The 19,330-nt window shown below is 54.9% G+C and overlaps 7 protein-coding genes across 7 annotated transcripts; 4 read left to right on the top strand and 3 right to left on the bottom strand.

The window, feature by feature from the left end:
- Window positions 1-380: 380 nt before the first annotated feature.
- On the bottom strand, window positions 381-1,843 carry J7T55_005038 (1-acyl-sn-glycerol-3-phosphate acyltransferase; the record flags this gene model as incomplete). The annotated part of the gene is made up of 3 exons (XM_053144397.1): window positions 381-768; window positions 855-1,547; window positions 1,644-1,843. 3 exons carry the CDS (start codon window positions 1,841-1,843, stop codon window positions 381-383), a joined length of 1,281 nt encoding a protein of 426 aa, XP_052992762.1.
- Window positions 1,844-3,146: 1,303 nt separating this feature from the next.
- Window positions 3,147-4,493, top strand: J7T55_005037 (uncharacterized protein; the record flags this gene model as incomplete). Its single annotated transcript, XM_053144396.1, has 1 exon — window positions 3,147-4,493. The coding sequence occupies one exon, from the start codon at window positions 3,147-3,149 to the stop codon at window positions 4,491-4,493; it is 1,347 nt and encodes a 448-aa protein (XP_052992761.1).
- Window positions 4,494-5,234: 741 nt separating this feature from the next.
- On the top strand, window positions 5,235-6,650 carry J7T55_005036 (uncharacterized protein; the record flags this gene model as incomplete). Its single annotated transcript, XM_053144395.1, has 2 exons — window positions 5,235-5,338; window positions 5,498-6,650. 2 exons carry the CDS (start codon window positions 5,235-5,237, stop codon window positions 6,648-6,650), a joined length of 1,257 nt encoding a protein of 418 aa, XP_052992760.1.
- A 329-nt stretch (window positions 6,651-6,979) lies between these two features.
- On the bottom strand, window positions 6,980-8,653 carry J7T55_005035 (uncharacterized protein; the record flags this gene model as incomplete). The annotated part of the gene is made up of 2 exons (XM_053144394.1): window positions 6,980-8,570; window positions 8,643-8,653. 2 exons carry the CDS (start codon window positions 8,651-8,653, stop codon window positions 6,980-6,982), a joined length of 1,602 nt encoding a protein of 533 aa, XP_052992759.1.
- A 3,099-nt stretch (window positions 8,654-11,752) lies between these two features.
- On the bottom strand, window positions 11,753-12,083 carry J7T55_005034 (uncharacterized protein; the record flags this gene model as incomplete). Its single annotated transcript, XM_053144393.1, has 2 exons — window positions 11,753-11,845; window positions 11,943-12,083. 2 exons carry the CDS (start codon window positions 12,081-12,083, stop codon window positions 11,753-11,755), a joined length of 234 nt encoding a protein of 77 aa, XP_052992758.1.
- A 993-nt stretch (window positions 12,084-13,076) lies between these two features.
- J7T55_005033 (uncharacterized protein) lies at window positions 13,077-13,594 on the top strand (the record flags this gene model as incomplete). The annotated part of the gene is made up of 2 exons (XM_053144392.1): window positions 13,077-13,285; window positions 13,339-13,594. 2 exons carry the CDS (start codon window positions 13,077-13,079, stop codon window positions 13,592-13,594), a joined length of 465 nt encoding a protein of 154 aa, XP_052992757.1.
- A 1,390-nt stretch (window positions 13,595-14,984) lies between these two features.
- Window positions 14,985-17,034, top strand: J7T55_005032 (tp-binding cassette sub-family f member 2; the record flags this gene model as incomplete). The annotated part of the gene is made up of 3 exons (XM_053144390.1): window positions 14,985-15,620; window positions 15,696-16,837; window positions 16,908-17,034. The coding sequence occupies 3 exons, from the start codon at window positions 14,985-14,987 to the stop codon at window positions 17,032-17,034; spliced, it is 1,905 nt and encodes a 634-aa protein (XP_052992756.1).
- Between the last annotated feature and the right edge of the window lie 2,296 nt (window positions 17,035-19,330).

Below are 19,330 nucleotides of genomic sequence, written 5' to 3'. Positions count from 1 at the left end.
TGGGTTTAGAATGGAATCATACAATCTACAGTCCAATCGAGCTTCACTTCTGAGCAAACAGCCGTGACACACATTTTCCTGTGCTCTGTGTTATACTGCGAGGGTATTCATGCTCTGATTAATGAGAAATAGATGGGGACGTGCGACGTCCCTACGAAGCAGCACATTTAAACCATGACCCAAACGAGATAAAAAAGTGGTATTCCAACAACACCTGACCTAATTCAGCAGTGTATGCCTCCTGTAGCCTCTTGCCTTCCAGCTGCCTGAAAACTCCAGTCACCTTGCGATGCTTCCTCCGTCGACTCCGGGAAAGTGCATGATCACATGCGAAGGATGCTTGACTATCGTGGCCGCGCACACGGATGCTATAACGAGACTTATAAGGAAACAACACGAGCCATCCGGTACCAGAACTTTACAACCAGGTTCCCGAGGAGACCGAAGATACCGAGAACGACGAAAATCCTGAGGAACTCCCACCAGTATTGCGTTCTCACTTCAGTCTCGATGAAGTCGGGCACGTCGGTGTCGGCCTTCCCAGGTTCTGTGGGCAGCCGTGGGAAGCGGCCGGTGCTCGTGTAAGTTTCCATGAGCGCGTCCTTCTCGTACCATCTTTCCCGCAGCCAGGTTTCGAAGCTCTCCGGATCTTGCAGTGGCATTTCATCGACGCGGAAACGGCGCCAGTAGAAGTTGACGGACTTGGGCGCCTGGCCTTGGAAATAAGTGCTGGATAGGCTGAAGAACTCTTCGCCGTACCTTCCGTGACTGTAAGGGTGAGAGAAATCATTAAGTTAGAGTTAAGAGGATCCCGCAAGACACTTTCATGGAGGTTGGTAAGGAGCAGTACTTACGGAATGCCCTCGTACGCAACAGTACAGTCGTAGACATATTCCACAGATCCCTCTAGCTCCTTCAAGACGAAATACATGCCTGTGCTCCGAGGGAGGAGCAGGTGCTTGCAGTCCTTGATGCCGCTCTTTTCTGCCCACCTGGCCGACTTGTCCCGGCCATTACCGGACAGGTTGGTGCCCTCGGGGAACAGTAGGAGCCACATGGGGTTGAGGAAGCTGGTGCCGTTGGGGGCAGTGTGGGCCATCCTGAGCTTTTTGAGGCGGTAGGCCATCCTGGGCTGGTCGACGGACATCTTGCGGGACATGAAGATGAAGCCGTAGAACATCATGCCGGTGCCGATGACGGGGATATACTTGAGGGACTCCTTGAGGATGATGTAGATGTAACCGTGCATCTGTGGCATGTTTGCGTAGCCAACCCACCACAGATACAGCCAGTCGGTATAGATCTGGTGGTTCGCAATCATGACGATGCGCTCGGGGAAGGAGAACTGAACGCGGCCGTCGGGGGTGCGCTTGATCTGGCCGGAGACAGAGTGATCGCCGCTTATGCGTATAGTGGTTGGGCCCCAGATCTTTGTCATGGTGGTTATCAAGAGGCCGAAGGACTCCTTGGTCAGGGCCATATATGCGTAGTAGACATCGCGGCTGATGATGTAGAGCGGGGCGCCGATAAACTGGGTGATGTTGATACTGGCGTAAGAGACTGATTAGCCACGGTGCAGACGGGCAAGACAAGACACAGGAGAGGCAGTAGCAGGAGGATCAGGAAGAGGGGCATGGGCATACGCAACGCAGCAAGTAAGGAAGTAGGCGACGAAGCTGAAGCCTCTCAGCCACTGGGTGGCCTGGCTCTTCTTTTGCTTGCCAGAAGGATGTGCGACATCTGGGGCGTTCTTCCGGTGCTTGTCGGCCAAGGGTGGTGCGAGCTCGGGGGCGGGCAGGTCATCTGTCGGGACGACGGGCCTCTGGCGCAGCTGGGCTGCCATGATGGGAGCACGGGCGGGTGGGAAGGGCCCAGCTCGCGACAGCTACGAGGCCAGCGCAGGCCGTGATGCGATGCGATGCGATGCAAGGGCAAGCTATCTAGCTGCACAGGAGGGGTGGTGGTCGTGTGGTCGCGTGCTCAGAGGAGGAGGAGGGGTCGGTGGGACGGCGGGATGGCTGGCGATGATGTCTGTATGATGGTTTGGATGCGAGTATATTTAAGAGTGAAAGAATCACAGGCTCGTCTTCATCTTGTGAGGGGGCATTTCTGCCTCCCGGCTGCAGGGTGAACAACGAAGAAAAGAAAGAAGAGAATAGAAAAGAGAAGAGCAGGGGGAGGGAGAGATGTGACGAGGGTGAGCAGTCAGGCAGAAGATTCAGAAGAGGCAGAGAGAGAGAGAGGGCTACCGATCCTGATTCTGATGCTGAACCCGTGGGTGACCACATCACATGGCCGCGCGAGACACACGGGCAGACTTACGTAGACTATAGTTGCTATTCTACCAGTCTACATGGGCTATTGTATGGTCTGGTGTGGTGTGTGGCCTGCGTTATGGGTTGATGTCAGAGGCTCAAGCTCCGTGAGCTCCGGCCAGAGGCGCCAAGGGACCCTCCAAGGGCCCGCCTGCTCGCCCCAGCCTCCCAGCGCTCTGGAGAGAGCAGTGGGACAGTGGGACAGTGGGACGGTGAGAGAGCAGGACCCCTCCACCCCTCCTACCTACCTGAAGCTTGGGCCGACCTGCAGAAGAACGAACATGAGGTGGTTCCGTTACCTGAGTACTTCCATGTCACTGCTGCCCAGCCAGTCGTTTCCCGTCTCTGCTTAACAGCACTCCTCCTCCACACTGCCCTCGTGCCCAGGTACTTGGGTACATGTACATGTATAACGTACCGGCCCCGTGCTCGGCAGGTGGGACAGGCCCAAAAACTTACTCCAAGCTTTCTCCAAGCTCTTCTCCTCCTTGGGACAAGGCACGAGATCGACTCCTCCCGCCCGCGACGTCGACCCCCTCACGCATTGCCGCCACCATGCCCATTCTCGACGACTTCATCGCCATGGGCTACCTGCCCTCTTCCACCTGCTAGCTGGTGCCACCCACACTGGAAGATATACGCACACAAACACGCAGTTGAGGTCGCTGCTGCTCGAAATGTCGGGTCCTCCTCCTTCGCCTCTCCTCCCTGCTGCAACACCAACCGCCACGAGAGCCACCCTCGTTCTCGCCCTCGTGCCTCTGCCTGTTCCTGGGCTTCCTGGCTATCCATAGCCATAGCCAAGCCCACGGCCACGGCCACAGCCACATAATGAGCAGTCTATCATCGCTAAGATTATTACCTACGAGGCCACTCGCACGCGGGCCCATATCCCGCCGCCTCCTCCTCCCTGCGCTTGCGCGACCCTTCTCCGCCTCTGCCCCGTTGCGCGAGATTCGAGATGTCGCCGCCCTTCCCGACAGGGTCAGCCCGCTGTACCATGAGACTTCCGTAGGCCTGCTCACTCTCCACTGGCAGCAGCCCCCGCGGAACATCCTCCTCATCCCCAAGCTTCACGCCCCAAAGGTCGTCCAGGATGCCGTCCGCTTCGCCCAGCACTTGCACGACAACTACCCCGACATCAACATCGTCTTCGAGAGTCGCATCGCCGCCCGCGTCCACAACCACCTTCCCTTCCCCATATATACCCCATCGCGCAGCGACCCCGCCACCCATTTCCCCAACAAGATCGACTTGGTCACCACCCTCGGCGGCGATGGCACCATCCTGCGCGCCGCCAGCCTCTTCTCCCTCAACCCGACCGTACCCCCAATCCTGTCCTTCAGCATGGGCACCCTTGGCTTCCTGGGCGAGTGGAAGTTTGCCGAGTACAAGGACGCCTGGACCAGGGTCTACACCAGCGGCATCGACTCAGGCGCCGCCCGCCCAAAGATCCTCCTACGCCACCGCCTCAAGGTTGGCGTCTACGACGACGAGGGCAAGAACATCAACGGCCTGCTGATGCCCACCTCCACTGCCGAGGCCCATCAGAGGCTGCGTCTCATGCCCTTGAGTGCCGAGCAGGAGGCTGCTCTGAACAATCCTAACTGGGTCCCGCCCGTCAAGGTGCCCCCCACCTTCCATGCTGTCAACGAGCTGCTGCTTCACCGCGGCGGCCAGCCCCACCTTGCCATGATCGATGTTTATGTCAACAATCACTTCCTCACTGAAGCCATCTGTGACGGCATCCTCGTCAGCACGCCCACGGGGTCCACCGCCTACTCTCTCAGCGCCGGAGGCGCCATTGTCCACCCCCTGGTGGGCTCGCTCCTCATCACCCCGATCTGCCCCCGGAGCCTGAGCTTCAGGCCGCTGGTTCTTCCACTGGACACCAAGGTCGTCCTTCGGCTTAGTGAGCGGAATCGAGGCCGTGAGCTCGAGGTCAGCATCGATGGCAAGAGACGGGCCGGTGCTAGCCCGGGCATGGAGATACGGGTCCAGGGCGAGACCATCACAAAGGGAGAGGACGGCAACTGGTTGGGCGGCGTACCCTGTGTAATCAGAGACCTGCACAAAGGCCAGCCGTCATTAGACGGCGACGATGATGACGACGGTTGGGTCGGTGGTTTGAATGGCCTGCTGAAGTTCAATTATCCGTTTGGCAATCCAGACGGTTGATGCTAGCTTGGTCTTCCAACAACCTACTCAAATCGGTCAGATGATAGGGCAGCATGCTCAGCGAAGAGAAAAGTGTCGAGCATGTTTTATATATATAGCATGCCAAGGCGGTAACATGAGGATCACAACGGGACAGCCCACCTGAGCCGACCAAATGCAGGTCACCGCAACAGGTGCTCTTTGGCTGTAGGAGCGGGACTATTCAGACCAAGATGGGATTGCCAACGCTTCCGAGACCTCTCCTGTCTCCTCCACACATTGAGTCTGTGAGGAGAGAAGACAGAAAAGACGGCACGGCGCGGATAGTTTAGATGGCCCAGGCCACAGGAGAGAAGCTGACTGCTAGAGCTCTAAACTCATGCCTACCTATGACAGCTACTCGTTAGTTGGGCAGGTCTAGGCATGACCAGACGAATGAAGCGTTTTTACATGAATGAGGCAATTGGACAGAAGTAGACAAGTTGATCAAACTAAGCGGAGTGTTGTTCATCCGCAAAACACAAGGCTTATCTAAAGCTCTCCCCGACTGCAGCCTACGCTGTGCTGGCCCTCGCAATGTGGATTAGGGCGATTCTTGATCCATGCTTGCGTATATGCTTACGACTGGCGGCAAAAGGAAGACCCCTACCAAACATGTTAAAAAGGTCTCACTCATCTGCTCGGAAGGCTACAACCAGTACATGTGATCCGGCACAATACTTTCAATTCATGCAAGGCCGGTATATCTCCAAGCCGCCCATCATGGCTGTAAACTCAAGCACTGCCACCCGGCGCTACGACCTGGATCAACTCAAGACTTTCCTCACCGGACTGGTCATTGTGCACCACACTGCCATTCCTTATGGGTAATATTTCCTGGCCTTTTTTTTCTTCTCTAAAGCCCTCACGGCGCAGACGTGGCTTCAAAGAACAAAGCATGCATTTCCGCTAAGCAATTTGACATGCATGAGGCCCCTAGTGTGTCGCTTCCCCGAGATGAATCAACTTACTGACGTCGTAGAAAGTGGCGCTGGCAACTGGCAATTTCGATCCCAGCTGATTGGCAAGGACTTTCTGTCTCAGCCTCTAATCCTTTTCAACGGTTTCAACCAGTCCTTTTTCATGGGCTTGTTTTTCTGGATCTCGGGGCGTATGTCTGCACAGGCATTGAGTAAGCCGAAGGCGTCCACGGCTGGCTTCCTCGGGGGCAGACTCGTGCGCTTGGGAATACCGACAATACTCAACACGATATTTGGCCCACCCTTGGTGGCATGCTTGGCACAAGGTCGTGTGGGCGACATATACCAAGAATACTGGAGGCAGCTGCGCGGTGTGAAGGGCGTGACATGGTACACGGCCACATTACTTACTTTTGATTTTGTGGCCGCGTCCCTTCAGCACCTGGGGCAGAAAAACTCCGATGGTATCAGAGGCGGCCTGGAGAATGTCTCGCCTTATATCTACAGCACCATCAACAGGCACGGTTGGCTCTTGACGGCTGTCATAAGCTTTGTGATTAGGCTCCGTTTTCCAGTCGGGACGCCACTCGCCCCGTTGGGAGTCCAGCCTGCTTACTTGGCACAGTACATAATGGCTTACACACTTGGTTACATGTCCTTACCGCAAGGAGATCTGCGGATGATGGGGCCCTTCGAGATGCGGCACACAGAGAAGTCAGCAGAACGTGTGCCGGTTGGAAAAGAGAATCTCGGAAGAGTAGTGAAGCGGTCTCTTCGACTTGCCGTCACGATGTCAGCACTGACCCTGCCATTTTGCTTTCTTACATCCGACGGAAGCTTTGCATGGGCTGGGGGCTGGAACCTGAATGCCGCCGCTTACGCCGTATGGAATGAATGGTCGTTCATGCTGGTCGGGCCGGCCTTGATGGATTACTTCCAAGCATATCACAATACACCGACTATGTCTTGGTTATGGCAGCCTAGATACTCTTATGTTGCCTTCATTGTTCACCCTCCGCTGAGCGTCGCTATAGAAGTCTTATTAGACAAGGTGATTGCGGACAAGGCCGCAATGTCTCTCTTTCTTGCAACCTCATTTGGAAGCCTACTCGGGCCAGCTATGTTAACAGGCTTCGTTGGCCTTGTGAACGCCGCCGCGGCCTTTGCTGTGGGAAGGTGTCTACTTTGGGCGTTTCCTGTTATTAAGCGAATCTTGTGATTTAGACGGTCGCATAGCCGTAATTTGCATGATCAGCAATATTCTGGCTCAGTTCAGGACAGTGAAGCAGTGGCATGGCGCTGAGATGAATTATATTGACTGACATAGTGGGCAATGATTAACTCGAACAAGCGGTGTCTGTTACAATATGAATCTAAACAATCGCATGGTGGACACATGTAAGCCCGATACAGATGTGCAGCAATCAAAGAGGGCAAAGGAATGTCAAGAAATGAAACCGTCCCCTTTGTCCGTCCCATCCAGGTCTTCGCGGGGCAGTCGAAAGCCCACAACAGCGGAAGAAGACAGCCGAGGATACTCCACTGCCTTTACAAATTCATGTACCATCTCTTTCCATTCTCCTGCTCTTGGTGATCCCCGACAGATCGTGCCTTAGTCTTCTTCCAATGGTTCCCCTTTCCGGATCCCCAAGGCCAGGGCCAGGAGTAGCCTCCCTCATCTGAGTCATCGTCGTCGTCAGAATCATCTCCGCCGCCATAAGTGGGTGGTGTCCACGTCGGAGCACTAGATTCTGAGGACGTCAAGGATGTCTTGGTCTGTAGGGTTGTCGAGAGCGACGGCACCACGGTGGGCCAGGAGTATCCAGGCGGGGTGGTAAGATCGCTGGACGACGAGCTGCTGAGCGATGGTAAACCAGAAGATGACGCAGTCGCCGCGGCTGTGCTGTTGCTCACCCCAGATGAGCTGAGGGTGCTTGAGCCGCTGACAGCACTGGTGAGGGCGCTTGAAGAGTAGCTTCCCGAACTAGATGATGTGGAGATGGTCTCGGTATAGGTCACCGTACTCGTAATTACTTCACTTGACGTGCTGTTGCTCACCGCAGATGAGCTGAGGCTGCTCGAACCGCTGACAGCACTGGTGACGGCGCTTGAAGAGTAGCCTCCCGTGCTGGATGATGTGGAGATGGTCTCCGTGTAGGTCACCGTACTCGTGATGACTTCACTTGACGTGCTGCTTGACGAGTTGCCGTAAATCCCGCTAGTGCTGGCCGAGGACGAGATACCACTGGTGCTATCTCCTGTCGACAGAGGAGCAGATGTAGTACTATACGTATAAGTGCCGTTGGAAGTAGACACGATTCCGGTACTTGAGCCTACAATCGGTCCAACGGATGTGACGGTGGAGTTGGGGCTGACCGTGACTGTTGAGCTCAGTGTCAAGGTTGACGTTATGGTTGAGGCACAGTCCTCGCCGTATCCACAAGAAGCACTTGTGGTGTTAGACGTGGGCGAGGCGGAAGACGCTGAGCCAGTGGCAGACCACCCGGTCGTGAGCCATGTCAGCGGCGTTGTGGTATTAGGATAGACTCCACCGGATGAGCTTGGAACGCCTGGGTAGCCAGTGCCAGTGCCGCTGGAGCCTGTACCTGAGGACGTGACCGGAGCAGTGGCTGACGAATTGGTGGGGACTCCAGAGGAGGAGGCCGGCAGCGATGGTGATGTGCCCGTGCCGTAGCCCCCGGATGTTGCTGATGACCATGTGGGTGCGGCAGACGATGCGTTGGTATAAATACCAGAGGTAGACGGGGAAGGGGGTAACCCAGTACCTCCGGTACCAGTAGGTTGAGATGAGGAGGCTGAGATCGGAGCTGTCGACGAGACACCGGTTGACAGTGAAACTGATCCCGTGCCTGGAGCGGACGTGGCCGAGGAAGTACCATTACCGTATGGTGCAGAGGTCGACGAAGAGAGGCCACCCGGACCAGTGCCGGTCAGATACGAGGATAAGCTCCATGGCCTGGACGACGAGGCACAGGAAGCCTCGATAGAGACCGTCACCGTGGTGGTAGGTTCGTTCACCACCAGTGTCTCTGTGACAGTCGTGATGTACTGGTACTGCCTGTGCTTGATGTTTTTGGGCTGAGAGTCTCTGCCCTCATAGCCGAGAACCTGAACTGCCCTGATTCCATGTGTCAGTCATGTCTTGACGGGACCAAGATCCCGGGTGTCCAGGAGGGATTGGAGTCCTCACCATATGCTCATAAGAGCAAGACGAAGTATCGCACCCATTTTCGACCGTAGCTCGTCGTCGTTCTAGTGTGAAAGACAGGATAGAAGTAAAAAGAAAAAACGAGTGTGAAGCCTCAATAAGGGCTGACTGGAGCTCAGAAGTGCTGGAAGCCTGAAGATCCGAGGAAAACTGGCCTCCACCAAATGTGACCAAGTGGACTTTATATCTACGGAATATCAAAAGCAGTGCACGATGCAGCACGCCTTGCTTCCCTCGTATTCCATCGAGGCAAGCACAGACATCTCGAAGCCCAAGAAAGATAGATCCGCGACTACCATACGATGCCCCGGCCCTTGGATGGCGACATGCTTGGCTAGCTGTCTGCTGCGGCGATCCATGTCTGCACAGATTTCTCCGCAGGTTGATCAGATTGGGCTGTATGTAACCATCCGCTCGGTGGCGGATCTCAATGTCGAAGGGAAGGGGGCTAATACTTTTCCCCTGTCACTGTTTCGGTCCTCGGAAGTCATCGCTGGGCGAGGCCACATGCAGAAGTAAGACCAAATCCAGCCACCAGGAGACCCTTGGTGAAGCCGATTGAGCCACATGCGCAACGAATAGCCAATATTTGATCGCAGAACTTTCAAGAGGCTTTTCTGTGAGATATCAGATGTTCAGCTTCCCCGTGCTTTCAAGCCCCAGCATATCACAACAGCCTCGAGCTATCACGGGAGTCACACATGGCCCAACAACGCCGATGTTGACAACACACGGATCAGAACTTGATTATGTTGCTCACTATTTGCAAAGCTAGAAACACCCCGCCCGGACGGACTGCGAGTTGCATCAGTAGCTCGCCGAGGACGGCAAGGGACGTCAGAAGTAAGAATGTGGCGGCTGCCTGCGATGCGCATGCGAGTTGGATTGGCCAATACAATGACGAAATTGGGAGGGCTAAAGATGATTTAGCAAACGAATCTTCGTCCAGGCCTTTCAGAAGCCTGCTTCATCGTTTGTCCAGCCGGTTGTCGGCTGCGGGCCGTTGATACGCGTGATGACATGCCTTGGGTTGAAGGCGTCGGCATGCGGTTTCCCGTCAATCTTTACCTGGAATACCCTCATGGATCACTGCATATTCTCTCAAGTTAGATTTTCTGTGGACAAGGGAGATCCTCGGTCGAGAACCTTGTCTTGTTGTTTGCGCCCGCAGTCCTGGGTGCCGTTGCACCGCGGCCTGCTAGCGAGACAGTCAATAATTAGAAGCTATGCAGCTTGCTTCCGGATAGACTGCCGCTAGGAAGGTATCAGGGCCCAGATGATGGATCGCTCACAAGAGATGGGTGACTGACGTGCCTTGCAGATGCAGATGCAATGTGCCTTTGGGAGCTAATGTATGCGGGCTGCCGCATGCCTTAGTGTTGTATTACCGGCCATCTTAGCGACAGAAAATTGTCGCTAATATGCATGTTACATCGCACGGAGCCCTGTCTCTAGTCTTGCCAAAGCAATGGTTGATTCGAATGACGGGCGGCGTGATTCCAGGTTGTAGGCTAGACCGAACGCACATCAATGGCTGCTTACTTCCTCCACACGATGTTCAGTCTTATTGATCCTCCTGTGTCTCGCTCAACCGCAACTGTGGCTTGTTGAATGTTTCTCATTGATACACGTGGTTCGCAATCAGTGGACCAGACACAGAAAGCCGCAGTATCGCTTGATAGACTGAAGGCACCTCCTGGCGGGCAAGCAATTATGGGTAAGAGTCAAGACTGATGGGATATAGTTCTCGAAGCAAACAAAGGGTGACGAGGGATGATAAGCATTGGGGTGAATGTTCGTGAAGCGGGGGAGAGACAACATGCTTTAGGCGTTTTTAAGAAACCGTTCTCGAACGCCTCGCAAGCGTGCATGTCAAACAAACATGTCTCATAGGTGAGATTCAGTTGAGACATGAGCCTAATCCGGTTCACGCCGAGAGGCAAAAACATGCAGCTATCAAAAGTGGTGGGTCGATGTCAAATGCAGGAACATGGTCTACTAGCAGAATCCAGGAGGAACACAGGACTGCAAATTGTCGACTCGTCACACAAGCAACAAAAGCAGTCTTTTCCTTGCCCACCAATCAAGAACCGGCATGGAAGCAACATCTCGGATATCTCTCTCCCTCAGCTAGAAGAAGAGTCTAGTGTCCGTTTTCCGAAGATTAGTCCATCGGACCTCTTGTGCCCAACCAGTACCTAGGTAAATTAGGGCGATTAGGCGGGAATTTCGAATGGGGGAAAAAAAAACACCCCAAATAATTTGTATGGGAGAGCGAACCCAACGTAGTACCTGGGTAATTCCTAAACCACACGAAGGCTCTCCTACCAGCCCCCGAGAGCGATAGAAAAACTACCTCCTGTTCTTTGACGTCCCCCTCACGGGGTTTGTTTGATTCGGTGTGGTAAAACTGTGACATGAGCAGGCGACGTGTAGAAAACAAAATCCCCCCCATGCGCCTACCTACAGGCCAATATCCTGGCACCGAGCCAGAAAGTCGCCGCGCTGACTACCGCTGGACTGACCGAGAGGTTTCACCGCGATAATGGAAGCCCAGTCCCACAATGACGCTCAGCTCCATACGCCACACACCTAATAAGCGATCGGGAATGAAAGTGACGCCCCGAGCAATTACAAAGCAATCTGTGTCGCGACGGCCATTTATTCCCCGACCTATCACTTCGCATGCTTCCAGACGTTTTCCACATATGCCGCTTTGCCGTTGGAATGCCATGCACGAGATGGCCACCCGTCAGCCATCCTGAAATTCTAATCAAGGACATAGGCCATTGTCTTCCGGCGGGTAATATACCTGCCTTGAAGTCCCAACCCGGATGGCCGGAAATTGCAGGCTAGCAAGTCATACAAACCGTCCGGGCTCCAGAGTGGTCTTGTGGAAAAGCTTTGTGGTGTATAGTTATTTAAGGCTGCCGGATTTCTAGTACACGGATGAGAGCCCAGATTGTTTGGGCCAGATATAGGACTTGATGAGGGACTCGGAATGCTCAACACAGCATTGGCTCTGTCATTGGATAATTGACATTCCGTGTTCAACTCGAACGCCTGGGGTGATGTAATGCGATCTGTCTGGCTTACACTGCAGCCGTCAGATCGTAGAGGACGTCGCCGAGGTTTGTGGCGGTGGTCAACGCCAAGATCTGTCTTCGGACACTCAGCTCAAACGCCTGCGATGCTCTTCACGAGCTTCAGCTGCCATTAGCACAGAACGGTGTATCGTATCACAGCAAAGTACGAGTGTGGGTCTGTCTGAGACTCACTCACATTGTACTGCGTCTTCATGTACTGACCATCGTAGCTCTGCTGAGGGAGCCCTGCCACATGGGACACGAGAGGGGCGTATGCCCATCCTATGACTTGGAGGCTGCCTCCGTTAATGCCTCGCAATGAAATGAAGTAGGTCATGGGTTCGGCTAGTCCGGGGCGTTGATGTGCTCGCAACGCTTGAACTCGATGTGATGAGCCTGATTGTCGACTCAGAGTGAAGTTATTAAGAAGGAATGTTCCGCTGCAGATGACTCAGGTCTTGAGAATCCGAGTGAAACCTCATGACCAGGTCGTACTTCATCTGTAGGATGACCTCGTCGGAGTGCAGTGAATCACAAGTTTGTTCAGCGTCTTCAGCCCCCTGGTTCGAGCTCTAAAAGATGTAGTCATGAAAATCGAGCCGGCAGTCGGTATTGGGAGATATTTCTACTGCACATTGTATCGTAAAGACAAGCTCGTGTCGTTGTTATAGTTTTCAACCCAACTGGAAGAGGTGCCGTGGAGTGTTGGTACTGCGTGACCGAAGATTGTGTAAGTGCTAAAGGAGTACATAATAATTGCCTTATGGCAGTGATTGTATGAAGTAGCCACTATCAGATGCTCCATCGGCGCCGTTGTCCACTAAACCCTCTCGAAACTTGCTCAAAAACCTGCTCACCCCTACGGCTGCGGCCCGCATCTTGGCTTCCACCAAGAGGGTCAGATTTCAGGACTGACCAGATGGTCAAATGGGCCTCGTCTGCAGCTGTTGTGACTGCGCATGTTTTACTGTTCTTGATTGGGCCGTGCCTGGCGTTGAGGCCGAGTCAAATGAATAGAGGTAGGCGGCATTGGAAGCCCTGATGGCCTGGGCGACTCCTGACCGCTTCAGTCATGGCCACCCGCCCTGCGATGGCTATCAATGAGGCAGTTTCCACATGCCGCGTCTTGTAAACGCGGCCAAGTCCCTCTCCAACCCCATTCAAATGAACCGCGCGTGTTGATATAAACCAGCAACATGCCCCTTGAGGTAGTCTTCCCTCCTGTTCTCTGTTAAGACAGACTGCCTCTCGACACGATCGAAACCGCCTCGGCACGAAGCAGACAAATATATTTGAAGAAACGTGAACTCTTGAAACCAAAGTCGTTGACATGTGTGGAGGAAGCGAGAAAGATCTTCACGACCCGAGGCGCTTCGGGGCCCTCGCAGTGGTGAGCGACCGGTCCGGACTCGAGCAAGACCTCTCTGGCCGGATCATGTTCTACAACGACGTGGACTCCAAGAGCACAACAGCCACTCATGTGAGATTCATACCGGTGCATGGCCAGCAGATCCTCCAGGACCTGACGTTGACGATATTGTGAGCGAGCAACCCGTTTCCCTCTACACTTAGTGCTAATTGTAGCCATACAGCTCTACTGGGGACTTGACAGTGCCTACCTCGGAATGCAAGCAAGTCGGAAGTTTCACCCTACCAATGACCCTCGGCACCGATCTCAGTGACCATAGCTCGTCGGAGACGAGATTAGGGCAGCAGCTACTGCTTGAGGTCGGTGGCGATGGAGTGATAGGAAGGCGGATAGCGATATCCTCGCCAGCGTCCTCAAAGATGTGTATGGCCGAGGGTATCGTCGGGTTCAACAGCGGCTCGATAGCTCTAGCTGCATGAGTACGTGGACAGCTCGAGCCTTGGATATCGCATCTGAGCCACCCAGAAGCACAACAGCAGTGAGACTATGGGGATCTGGATGTATGGCCTGCCTCAAATATTTCATACGCTCGTGGGACATCCGGAAATGCGGTGGTTTCGATGCGTCGTCGGAATCGTTTGGGGGGAGGGGCGCAAAGGGGTGTCACGGTTAAAGCAATGCATTTTTGACGGGACGGTGGCTGCGAGGCATGGGCGTTGTTTTGGATTTTGGGAAGAAAGGACAAGGGATGCATATGCATATGTTTGGAGTTTTTGGAGTCTGCGTCTGAATCAATCTGCGGCATCCATGAGATAGCTGCTGCTAATATGAGACTGCTGTCGTTGTGCCTCTGCCTGCTTCCAAAGGTTTCTTGACATACTGTACTGTGAGGCCATCCAACGTGCACAGGCACGGCCCAGATGGAGAGGCAGTCATGTGCGGAGTTGCAGTAGGCAGGCCCTGAGTCGTTAAATGTTGGTGTGGTAGTGGTAGTCTAAAGGAGGACGGTCAGCAGCCAATGGAGCTGGAGCAAGATTATCTGACATTGGGGTGACGTCAGATTCCTGCATGCGTCTGTGCAAAAGTGAAGAATACTTACTCCGTCTCTGGCTCTCTGGCTCTCTGCCTCACTGGCTCTCTGTTTTCAGCTAACAGACTGGCCGGCTGAACGACTAATGGGCTCAGCTATTGGACGAGATGACAAGAAATTAGGAATTGAGAATTCAATGCCCTGCCCGATTGAAGAAAGTGAACGGGCAGACAGACACCCAGGTTCCTTGAAATAGTCCAGGTGTTGTACTGTTCTATATACGGGTGTCATCTGGGTACATATATCTGTGCAGAGAACACACACCAGAACATGTATCCAGCTAACGTACTGATGTGGCGGAGGACTGTTGCGGTTGCCTTAGGCCGCTATCGCTTATCGGCCCAAGGTCATCCATCCGTTCCCCCCCAAGAGCCGTGGCGGGCTGCACATTTTCACACTCAGCCTAGTCAGAAATTTCAGAAGCCAGACCCCACCAACAAACTCCCGTGTGCCTTGGATAGACCTGTGTGAATCCTTAGGCAGGCCTGCTCATCCTCTGGCCCTCACCTCCCCTCCACCGCCACCCCACCTCTGTCTGGCTTTTGGCTCTGGTTTTGGACTCGGTTTTGATTTGCTTCCTGTCCCTCACCCCGTTCCCACCACCACCATCACCGCTGCCATCGGTTTTTCTTTCCGGCCCAGGCTGCTTGCACTTGTTTTTGTTTTCCAAAGGGCACAAACCACAGCCTTTCCCTTTCCTCCCACGCCCCTCCTCTCCTACAATACCCCTTCTTATTTGATACCCGCGAGTACCCAGGCAACGGTACTCCCTATTCAAGATGATATCGTCATCCAAGGAGAAGAGACTGGCCAAGAAGGCCGCCGAGGGCAAGGGCAAGAAGACCGTCGCCTCCAGGTCCAAGGCTGGCTCCAAGAATGCCAGCGCCGCCGGCTCTGTCAACGGCGATGCCACCCCTCCGCTGCAGTTCGACGCCAACGGCAACCCCATCGAGTCTGACGAGCCCGCCACCTCCTCTTCCAAGATGAACGAGGTTGCGCGCCTCGCCGAACAAATGGACAAGCACGGCATTTCTGACCGTGTTACTACTGGTGTCCTGTCCTCCGTCGCCTCTAGCCGCGACGTCAAGATCACTTCGGTCAGCTTGGTCTTTCACGGCCGCGTCCTCATCACCGACAGCACCCTCGAGCTTAACTTTGGCCGCCGCTACGGCCTGCTGGGCGAGAACGGCTGCGGCAAGAGTACCCTGCTGAAGGCCATTGCCGCCCGGGAGTTTCCCATCCCACCCCACGTCGACATCTACCTGCTCAACGAGGGTGCACCGCCCTCCGAATTGGGTGCCCTCGAGTGGGTTGTCAAGGAGGCCGAGAACGAGATGGCTCGTCTGGAGAACGTCGCCGAGGAGCTTCTCGAGACCGAGGGCCCCGACAGCCAGGTCTTGATGGACCTCTACGATGTGCGTTGCCACCCCAAACCTCACCTTTTCTTCCCTGAAATGCTCAGCATTTGACTGACTTGCGTGTTTTTGTAGCACATGGACAAGATGGACCCCTCTACCTTCGCCACCCGTGCCTCGCTCATCCTGACCGGTCTGGGTTTCAACAAGGTCACCATCCACAAGAAGACAAAGGACATGTCTGGTGGCTGGAGAATGCGTGTCGCTCTTGCCAAGGCCCTGTTTGTCAAGCCCACCCTCCTGCTTCTCGACGACCCTACAGCCCACTTGGATCTCGAGGCCTGTGTGTGGCTTGAGGAGTACCTCAAGAAGTGGGAACGCACACTGGTGCTCGTCTCCCACTCGATGGACTTCCTCAACGGTGTCTGTTCCAACATGATCGACATGCGATCGAAGAACCTCTTCTACTATGGTGGTAATTACGACTCGTACTCCAAGACCAAGAGTGAGCAGGACACGAACCAAATGAAGGCCTACCAGAAGCAGCAGGACGAGATTACCCACATCAAGAAGTTCATTGCCAGTGCTGGTACCTATGCCAACCTGGTGAGGCAGGCCAAGTCCCGGCAGAAGATCCTGGACAAGATGGAGGCCGATGGCTTCATCCAGCCCGTCGTCTCAGACCGTGTCTTCAGCTTCCGCTTCGCCGATGTGGAAAAGTTGCCCCCACCTGTCTTGTCCTTTGACGACGTCACCTTTTCGTACTCGGGGGATCCCAAGGACGACCTGTACCGGAACATCGACCTCGGTTTCGACATGGACTCCCGAACAGCGCTGGTCGGCCCCAACGGTGTGGGCAAGTCCACACTGCTCCGACTCATGACCGGCAAGCTCTCCCCAACATCAGGCAACGTGAGCAGGCATACGCATCTGAAGCTGGGCATGTATTCGCAGCACTCGGCCGAGCAGCTCGACCTGACCAAGTCTTCGCTTGACTTTGTGCGAGACAAGTACCCGGATCGGTCTCAGGACTACCAGTACTGGCGTCAGCAACTTGGCAAGTACGGCCTGTCTGGGGAGTCCCAGACGGCGCTGATCGGCACCCTCTCCGAGGGGCAGAAGAGCCGTATCGTGTTCGCGCTGCTGGCCATCGAGAGCCCGAACATGATTCTGCTTGACGAGCCGACCAACGGTCTGGATATCCCGACCATTGACAGTCTGGCGGAGGCGATCAACGCATTCACCGGTGGTGTCATTGTCGTCAGTCACGATTTCAGGTAAGCCAGCCACGCCGGCCTTTAATGAATTAAACTCTTCGGAACTTTGTGAGCTGACCATTGGTGACAGATTACTGGACAAGATCGCGAAGCAGATCCTGGTGTGCGAGAACAAGACCATCAAGCCATGGGACGGCTCAATCACGGAATACAAGAACTACCTGCGCAAGAAGATGCTTGCGGCTGGTGCAGTCTGAGCATGATAAGGTGGCGGCATGGGCCAGGAGACGCAAGAAAAAAGGGGTGTCGTATAGGGTACCAAAGACGCCAAGTTTTGCAATTCTGGCGGGTATAGACGTGCGCATGCATAGGCAAGCATCCCAGCGGCCTCTCTATAGAATGGCATGCAGTGGGTGTCGTCTCCAGAGCAGGAGGCTCCCCCAAAGAGGCGTAGGGATGCCTGCGAGGGGCAGGGAGGCCGAGGGGCGTCCCGCTGCCCAAAAAGAGAAGAGCAGCGGGTGGGCAGCCCGAGATGGCCTCCAGGTGCGGGATTGGCAGGCGTTTTCAATTGAAATAGAAGTTCTCAAGCACGGAAAATGTCTTGTTTCTTTGCATGCACGTCTTCCTTCCAATGCAGTGAATGCTGTTGAATCTGCAGCAAGCAACATGAGTAGAGAGAGGCATTGCGGCTGAGCCAACCTTGGACGTCCAGCCCAGTCGAGTCGGGTCCAGTCGGGTCGCAAACGGGTGTGTGCAGCTGGCAGGCCTGTCAATTTGCAGACAGCCAGACCAGGCCTTGTAAGGCTGTCGAGGGTCAGAGTTGCCTGTCGCCTGTGTGCCCCTGGGTGCTCCCCAGTAACCCCTAGTCCTGTCCTAGCCTGGCCACTTGGGGGTGAGCCTCAGCTCGGGCCAAGGGTCTAGTTCCAGTCTGGGCTTAGCGCACCGGCACCGTTCTCCGTCCCCCACACGAGCCTCTGGCATCCGATCAGATGCTGGCACGACTGGGTCGGGCGTTCTGGCCATTCTGGTACCTAGACCAGGTACGTAAGTAGGTACGTATGGCAGCAGAAAGGCAAGACACGGCGAAGGACTCAGTCACTCAGTCAGCCAGCCCGTCACGGAGTAAAGGGCAGAGGGCAGAGGACAGAGAGGAGAGAGAGGCTCTGATATGGTGTGGACGACGGCTCAATCAGTCAATCCCAACAATCAGTGGATCCGTCCTTCTCTCATTCCCATCTCCCATTTCCCTTCCCACCCCGTCCAAGCATATCGAATGCACTCTCTCTATCATGTCATGTCCTGTCCTGTCCTGTAAGCTGTAGCTGTAGCTGTGATGAAATGAATGGATGAATGCATCGCCACCCGTCCAAGGTCGATCCCCACAAGCAATCAACACCAACCCACAGCCGCCGACAGCATCGTCGCCACCCACCACACCTGTCAGCTCAGCACCAGCACCAGCACCAGCACCGGCATCTCTAGTCCTGGCCCCTCATCGTCCTTGCCCCCATCATAACCATCACATTACTCATCAAATTCGACCAAAGCGAGCGCACCACACCCACGAGAAGGCCCTTCCTTATTCGCCGTTCTACTGGTGCTCATTTGGATGCTTCTGACGGTGCTGCATTTCTGCTCTGCATTTCTGCTCCTGGTCTGTTTCTGAGACTAGACTTCTGCAAGACCTCAGCACGCACTGTCCCGTATGATCGACTCGGCACGAGACTAGCATCTCCACTGCAGCTCAGCTTAGCTCAGCTCTCAAGCACGCAGTAGTTGTGGTAGTGACGGTTGACATTTTGACATTGAAATTGACATTGACATTTCACGATTGGCCGTGCTGCTGGTCTGATAGCAGGATCAAGTAGCAACAAGAGGAAAAGGAAAAGACAAAGTTTTTCTTTCTTGCAGAGCTATCAGTCAGTTTTGGTCCAACCTAGGCATTCGGCCGGCGAGAATTCGGGCCCAGGTTCTTGGAGGGCAAGGCCAGACAAGGACAGGACAAGACACCGAGATCGATTCCGATTCTCGATTGTCGAATCTGCGCTAGCCCAACGAGATCCTCCTCCCTCGTGCACACACGACTCGACTCGACTCGACACCACTCGACCTGAGCTGACCCAGGCCAGACCCGACCCATCCCCATCCCCATCCCCATCCCAACCCATTCCTCCTTCCACGCCGAACCGAACCGACGGTCCCGCCCACGCCCTCGTCCACGCCGCACCATCTCGTCAACACCAAGTCTCGCCCGCCCGCGATACTTCTCCACCCGACCATCGCCCCCCATCAATCAGCCGGCTGAGCACCTTCCTCCTGCCTGTCGACCACCCTCAGTCGGCATCAACCCACTGCTTGGCAGAGCCTCAACCAAGCACTGATCTGGACTGCATTCCCTGCCGCCAGGTCTGCTTCCTGTTCCTGTGCCTGTGCCTGTCTGTCAGTCCATCACCGGCTACACATCACGACTGGCTAGGTCGCCCGCCCGTGGCCAGTGTCCAACAGCCATCTCTTCCACATACACCACGACCCAGTCGACCCCGAACCTGTCCC

This window comes from Diaporthe amygdali, assembly GCF_026229845.1.
Source record: "Diaporthe amygdali strain CAA958 chromosome Unknown NODE_17_length_903054_cov_64_435670, whole genome shotgun sequence".
NCBI lineage: Eukaryota > Fungi > Ascomycota > Sordariomycetes > Diaporthales > Diaporthaceae > Diaporthe > Diaporthe amygdali.
The sequence above is the reverse complement of the archived record's forward strand: the minus strand, read 5'-3'. Positions and strand labels throughout refer to the sequence as shown.